The sequence below is a fragment of the Arachis hypogaea genome, chromosome 19, assembly GCF_003086295.3.
Source record: "Arachis hypogaea cultivar Tifrunner chromosome 19, arahy.Tifrunner.gnm2.J5K5, whole genome shotgun sequence".
NCBI classification, from domain to species: domain Eukaryota; kingdom Viridiplantae; phylum Streptophyta; class Magnoliopsida; order Fabales; family Fabaceae; genus Arachis; species Arachis hypogaea.
The window spans coordinates 6,004,518-6,012,375 of record NC_092054.1 but is presented as its reverse complement, the minus strand read 5'-3'; the positions used below and the strand labels follow the sequence as shown (position 1 = coordinate 6,012,375).

The following is a 7,858-nucleotide window of genomic DNA, read 5'->3' as shown; positions in this document are numbered from 1 at the left end:
ATTTTTAATTGTATCTAAACTAAAGAATTTTTAAGAGACAGATTAGGTATCTATTAAAAATTGAAAACTATGTTTGAATCCCTTCTTGCATTGTCTCTTTTAATGGTAAAGGAACTTATATCTAATATTCAATATTTGCATCATATAATTTCTTTTCTAGAAAGAATGCTTCAATACATTGCTTGACAAGAATTTGACTGTTTAAAGTAAATATAATTCTAATAGTGAAAAAAATATTTTTCGTCACTTATTTAATATCATATAATATCTGACATTTTTCTGTGTTTTTTTTAGAATAAATTGGGAATGGCAGTTAAAAACTAAATTGGCTCAATAAATTCTTGATTTAATTATATTTGTTTGTCATTACTTTTATAAGAAACAAAGTGAATTAAATTAATCAAGTAAATTTATTACTTTTGACATGTGATACATATTAAAAAAAAACCTATTTAATTTGAAATATTTACAACGTTTTAGAAACCACTACTTCTCATAAAAAGCCATTAAACTATTCTTTATAAATATTATTATCTTTCTTTCTTTCTTTCATGTAAATATAATAATTAATATCATTGTTTTGACGATTTTTAGTGGTGGTTCGATTCTAATAGTCTGGGAGCGAAACCTACTCTTCTTTTACAGATACTAGTTTTCTATAAGTGCATCAAAGTGTCTATCTCGAATTAGACGAGAATTGAAAGAACAAGTAAATCAAAGTTTGTAAAAGAATAAAAGGAATGAAAAATAAAATATTGAAAAGGTAAATTGACTGAAATCGAGAAAAGTTACATTAAAATTAAAAAAAAGCAGTAAAGGTGCCTTCGACTGGGTCAAAGGACTTTGGGCATGAAAATTAAAGATACTAGAATATAAATTGAATTCAAAAATTAAACATAAATTTGCTTGAAAGATAAACTTGTTTAAAAGATAAAGTTTACAGAAAATTTAAATGGAAGATAAAGACATGTGAAAGGAACCCTACAGAGAATTGACTGGGATGTGAGTGTGCGTGAGTAATTTTCTGAAGCAAAGTTCCAACCCCTATTTCCTAAAACTTTCTAATATTTATAGTCTACTTCTATAACCGACCATTAATTCATGGTGATGTCTTGTATGCACACTTCCAAGTAACCGTTCCCGCTCTTTTGCTAATAAACGTTACCCATAAATTTCTCACATGGTGAAAACTTGGCTTTTTTATATAATTAAGCATTAGAGAAGCTTTTATTCCCATAATACGCAGCATTCAAAACTGATCCTAAAATACGCACCCCCAATTCGTGCATAGCAGTCGCGAAATGGAGTTTCACTTAAATTCATGTGTGACCCCCACGAAATGGCGCAATGACAGCAGCTTTCTCCATTTCCTTTCTGCCATCAACGAAATGGAGCCAAGTCAATGACGGCGCACACGAGGTGGAGCATCTCAGGGGCAGTGCATGCGAATTGGCCAACCTGCTGGCGGCGCCAACGAAATGGAGAACTTCGTGCGTGGCGCCCACGAGAAGGTGTGGTCAAAGGACACGTTGCAGGAACCGTACCTCACATGTATTGGCTATGTTGGGAGGCATGAGACACTTGGGAAGGGAGTCAAGACCATTATAAAAGAGTTGTGGGGAGGGGACCTCATGCACGGTTGAATTGAAGGGAACATATGGTTTAAAAAAAATTGTATAAGTGGTAAAAGGAAGGTAGGAGAAGTTGGTAGTGCTGAAAAAAAAATTTTAATATGAGTGGGGGAGGGGTTAACGCAGAGGAGAACTTGAACCGGTTGGACGAACATCATATAGCGGCACATTTATTCCAAAAGGTTAGTTTACGTCATTAAGTTGATAGTTGTCATTAGCGATTGTTCGACATAAATTTTTCCACGTTTAAAAATTTTTGTTATGTTTTTTGAATTATTGTATTTCTTGCTACCTTCTATTGCAGCTGACACGTGTCCTTACTCCTCATGGCACGCTCGTAGATGTTTTCACGATGGATCCTGCGGATCCAAGCATGGAAATTAGGCGGCAGAGGCTTGAGCCTTATTTGAGACGCACGGGATTTTACCACGTCGCTTTGATCAAGCGCTTCGAGTACGACAATCCACTTATTAGTGCCTTCGTTGAACGATGGCGACCGGAGACACACACCTTCCACCTCCCTTGGGGCGAGTGTACGGTAACCCTGGAGGATGTAGCAATGCAGTTAAGGTTACCTGTTGATGGTCAGCCCGTTAGTGGTACTTTGAGGTCATGGAGAAAGTTTCACCAAAGAGATATTTGGGAATGGTGTCATGAACTTCTAGGTGAGGTTCCCGCCGGCCACGTAGGGACAACAAAGTTCAACATAAAGTTGAAGTGGCTCAGAACTCGTCTTCAGCAGATGCCGCTTGACTTAGAAGATAATGGCCTCATGCAGTACGCACGGTGTTACATACTTTACTTGTTGGGAGGAGTGCTTCTTCCAAACAAGGCGAACAACACAGTGCATGTTCGATATCTGCCATTATTGGCTGACTATGATGCCATCTGCACCTACAGCTGGGGGAGTGCCGTCCTCTGTTGGTTATATCGTGCTATGTGCTTAGCAACATATCCCAATGTCGAGGGTATGGCCGGTTGTCATACGTTGCTCATGTCGTGGATATACTACAGATTACCTTTCTTCGCACCGAATGTCACGACAGCGTATAGTTTTCCTTTAGCCACGAGGTATGGTATATGTCTTCCCACTTTGTGACTTTTATTAGATATCCTTTGCTGTTGGAAGAATTTTTTTTTTTTTTAATTTTCTCCTTGTCGAACAGGTGGGCAGGCAAAAAAGGACAAAATGACTATGCTGAGCAGCGCTTATTGAGGCACCGTCTAAGGTTGGACAATCTTCAGGTGGATGAGGTTGGTGCTGGTTGTTATTAATGTGTTACCAACAACTGTGTATATGCCTTTAGTGATGGGATTTCTTTCATGTGTAGTTTGTTTGGCAACCGTACATGGACCCCAGGATTCTCTCTAGAGTTCCGGCTGATTTCCTCGGCCACCCACATGGAGACTTTTATACCGCCGTTGTGCCTCTCATATTTTTCCGGTGGATTGAGATTCTAAATGTTGACAGAGTGTTGCGTCAATTTGGGGGAAAGCAAGGACCTCCAAACCCTCCTCTTAATATTGATACCTTCCATCGACAGTCGGCCCGCAATGATGATGGATGGTGGCCGGTTAGACTATCTGAGTGGTTTGAGGTATGGGCAAACCGGCGAAGTGATGCATATAGGCTGCGCATTGATCGTGCAGATACATTGCGTCCCAGTCAAGATTACTATAGGTGGTACTGCGACAGAACAAGGAGGTTTTTGTCTGCCCCCGATGCATTCCATGATCCGAGGCAGGAAGTTGTCCCCGCAGGCGCACCGGAAGAGTATGGAAGAGGCCCCGTGGTTAATTTGCCGCCGGTTCCACGAGACCATCGTCGTCGCCGTCCTCGCAGAGGTAGAGTTGAAGAAGATGCTGACCCTGGGGAGGATAGGCCGGATGTACCGGTGGAAGACCGGCCCAGATTTGAGCCAGACATGGGTTACCCACCACAGCCTCCTCCAGTTCCAGGGGACTGCTACTACCCGCAGCCTTATGTTCAACCAGAGCCTATCCAGCCATCTTCGATTCAGCATTTTATGCCATATCAGAGTAGCTACGAGGTTGGGGGTTCATCACAGGGAGGTACACAGGACTTAATTGATTCTATGGACAGAGTTGGGTGGACAAATTTCTCTTCTTTTTTCGATGGTTTGGACCATTTCATTCCTCAGCAAGCATCCCCGCATACACCAACTGATCTTGCACTCGCCTTGCCCCGATCCGACACTGAGACTCAGCATGCGCTTGCGGGGAGGAGATCTACCTCCATCTGTGACACAGCTGGCTCAGCACTCCGTCCCTATGACGCTATGCAGATGCAGGGCCGAAGGCTTTCTTACACTGAGGCTGATGTTAGCTTGGAGGAGGACGAGGGACATCATGGTCGTCCCCGCCGGGTCACTCGAGCTCCTTCGTGTGGCACAGGCGGCAGACTGGGGCACGAGCACCATTAGCCTTCTTTCAGATGTTATCTGTTCTATGTTTAATTGTTTAGTTATCTTGTTTCCGATCGATGTTATATGTTTTACTGTTTAGTTATGTTGATGTACTCGTACCTTTATGAATGGCTCTATTTGTTTGTGTTATGTATTTCTTATTGTTTTCGTCAATCACGAATTTTTTTAACGACCGTACCGCAGTTTATGATGATATTAGTTTGTTTACATAAAAAACACACGCGAACCGAACTTAATATAACAAGAAGAAACAACATAGATTCATTAATACAATAAAACTCAAATAACTGAAAAAAAAAAACAAAAAAATTACAATAAACCAAGCAGGTGGCATTCTAGGTTGCAGTAGCGTTGGGACAATGTCGCCTCGTATGTCCTGGTTGCCTGAAAAGGCCACACCGCTTACCGAGTCCAGGCTCAACCTCGTCCATCTCATTCTGAAATCTCGTAGACACCGGACGTCCTTCAAGTGTGCGTCGTAGGAGGGGGTTGGGACAGACACGTGGGCCTTCATAAGGGGGCCACATCTCCTCATCCGGCATTGGCTGGAATTCCATTTCATAGACCCGAAACACGCTCTCCATGCGATAAACCAAGTTTACATACTGTTGTCACTCGAGTCTCGCATAGGCGCAAGCGGCTAGAGCATGAGCACATGGGTAGTGTAACGCCTGGAAGTAACCACAGTCACATCTACGAAACTGAAGGTTAACCCTAAACCGAGACTGCACCCCTGCAGCAGCTATCTCGTCGACTGTGAATACGGTTGTGGCTCTATCGTACGACGTCACTAACATCTGAGAAATTCCCTCACGGTTCGCTAATATGGCTTTCTGCAGGAACTGTGAGAACACCTGACCGCTTGCAATCTGCGCTTGTGCTTGCCGACCCTTCACGACGAATAACTCATTTAGGCGATGGTATGTAGACTTGACAATTGCACAGACTGGTAGATTTCTAGTGCCCTTCAGGACGGAGTTGATACACTCAGAAAGATTGGTCGTCATGTGACCATATCGTCGGCCCTCATCAAGGTGCTGCAGCCATTTAGGTGGCTCTAACCCTCGTATCCAACTCATCATCTGCGGTGATGCTATGGGATCCTCGCTGCTAATTAACTCAAGATAGTACTGCGCCTGCTCTTGGGTCTTCGAATAAGCGGCATTAACCAGGTGTCTTTTGGCTTCCTTACTCTTGAAACTTGTTGCGAAGTTCGAGGCAATATGTCGTACACAGTAAGCATTGTGATCCCAACCACATCCTTCACGCTCCAACGCGGCCTTTATTGCAGCATGCCTGTCGGAGATAAGAAGAACTCCTGGCCTAGTCGCTACATGTCTCCTCAAATTAGTCAGGAAGAAGTACCATGAATCTGTGTTCTCTCTTTCTACGAGGGCGAAAGCGACGGGCAGAATGTTGTTGTTTTCATCCTGTGCTATGCCCATGAGAAGGGTGCCAGCGTACTTACCGTACAGGTGTGTTCCGTCGACTGACAGCAGCGGCTTACAATGCCTAAACGCTTGAACACACGAAGAGAACGACCAGAAGACCTGGTGAAACATGACACTTTCACGGTCAAGCGTGTTTCCGACATAGTATGGAACCGTTTGGAGGTCAACAATTGTCCCTGTTGCAAAATTTGTTTACTTGGTCAAAGTTGTTAACGAGTAAACGGACAACAAAGAGCAAAGACCGTACAAAAGTAAATTGCAAGGAATACCTGGGACGAAAGCTTGCAGCGCATTGAAGTATCTGCGCAGCTGGTCATACGACTCGTCCCAATCACCATAGATCCTTGCGATTGCCTTCTGCTTCGCGTGCCAAACCTTCTTGTAAGACACCTTGTACCCGTACGCTGACTCTACCGATCCTTGCAACACCTTTACACAAATAGTCGCATCAGCATGCACCATGGGGAATATGTGCTGGCATATCACATTGCTATCTAGTTGAGCGTGGTCTTGACACATCGAACTTGCCAAGCAACTATGAGGCCCTTCATATTTTCGAATTTCTCAAAATCTGGAAGACCTTGTCTTCGCAACCCGTACCATCCAACGACATTGATCACCGAACTGCTTGCATCGACATACATACCTCCTTTGGTCTAACTCAACGACCTTATACTCTGCACTCCCACGGATGTTGTAGTTTTTGACTGCCAGCATCGCTGTTTTCCGGTTCAAAAACTTTAACCCAATCTCGAGCTCCATCTCGCCTGAGAGAGGGTAGCTACTAGGTCTGTCCTCTGCGTTACTCGAATGCATTGCTCCAAGATTTAGGGATAGGTAGTGTGCAGGTGTGCTGGAGGATACACCTCCACCTACCGGTTCGACAGGTGTTGGAGGAACGTTGTCGCCATGCAGAGGTTGCGTTTCTGGAACGGCTTCTGCCTCATCACCACTGAATTCTTCAATGTCATCCTCGTCAGAACTACCAGAGATGCCAACATCGGGATGCCTATCGAACCCATGTAAGGTTGAAGTGGAGGACCGCGCTTCACGAAGATTTGCATTATGTTCCCGCACAACAAACGCATTGAAGCTTGGACTACGGGCCCTACTTGTATCCGGACCCGGTACAAAATCAGCCACTTCTAGATTTCTCACACCATCCACATTATTGGAACTGGACGAGCTTCCGCCAATATCCTGAATATTCAGACAAAGCTCCAACGAATATATGGTACCTATGCTGCGATGATAAGAGAACATCATTGACACCTGCTGATAAGATTTTATCTGCATTTTTTGATATGCAAACGAGTTGGCCACTGCAACCGGCATCCTGTAGGTCAACTTTGTGATTTTTTTTCCAACCATTCCGGTATGAACCAGAATTAGATTCTTCAGATCTTGTAACGATGTATGTGGTGGAATCATTATCCATAACGGATCATTGCAAACGAATGTAATACCTTCTGCTGTATGAGAAATTTCTTCATTGGGATATATAATTAAATACACGTTCTCCGAAGCCATACACAAAACAACCCAATCTGAATACCCCAAAAAAAATTTTTAAGAGAGAAAGAAGCTTGTGAACTTGAGAGAGAATGTTGGAGAGTTGCAAGAGAGTGGATACATAATGGCTTCTTCTGTGGCTGATCCAGCAGCGTTTATATAGGCAAACCACGATCGCATTTCGTGGCCCGTGCACCAGAAGTGGCTAAACTCGCGTCCGCTGCAGTTGATTTGGGCCCAACTCGTGGCCGCCGACCCAGATGTGCCCCATTTCGCAGGTGACAGGCACTAAATGGGATCTGCACCATTTTGTGGCCGCCGCTATTGAGTTGGAACCTGCTGCTGCTTTTTCCATTTCAAGGGCGCTGCACCAGAAATGAAGAGGAAACCCATTTCGTGGGCGGCGACCAAGACATGGGCATGCGTATTTTCGTAACGTTTTTCTGCCTGCGTATTTTGGGAATTTTAATTTTTACCCTGATTATTAATATAAAAAAGCCTGAAAACTTTCAACTTCTCTATTTATATAACCATTCGATTCACTATTCGAACAGTCATTCGATTTCTCTTTCAAATACCTGCTTGACTAGACCTAGTCGATCTAATAAGGCGTCTGAATCGAGTCCATGTCGAATAACTCTTAATCAATGCTTACACATGCACCTTTTGACCTCTGCTTCCATTCTAACATCTCTTCGAAATTTCGAATCATCTTGTTCTAGTCGAAAATATTTTTCGATTAACAATAATATCATAATAATTCTATGTGTTATTACTAATGATTTAGTTCGTGTGATGCCCTGTGCATTGCCTGGAC

At 43.3% G+C, this 7,858-nt stretch overlaps 1 protein-coding gene across 1 annotated transcript; it reads right to left on the bottom strand.

Moving 5' to 3' along the window:
- Nucleotides 1-4,689: 4,689 nt before the first annotated feature.
- Nucleotides 4,690-6,048, bottom strand: LOC112777754 (uncharacterized). The gene is made up of 2 exons (XM_025822144.1): nt 5,799-6,048; nt 4,690-5,705 (listed from the first exon to the last, which is right to left on the bottom strand). The coding sequence occupies exons 1-2, from the start codon at nt 6,046-6,048 to the stop codon at nt 4,690-4,692; spliced, it is 1,266 nt and encodes a 421-aa protein (XP_025677929.1).
- Between the last annotated feature and the right edge of the window lie 1,810 nt (nt 6,049-7,858).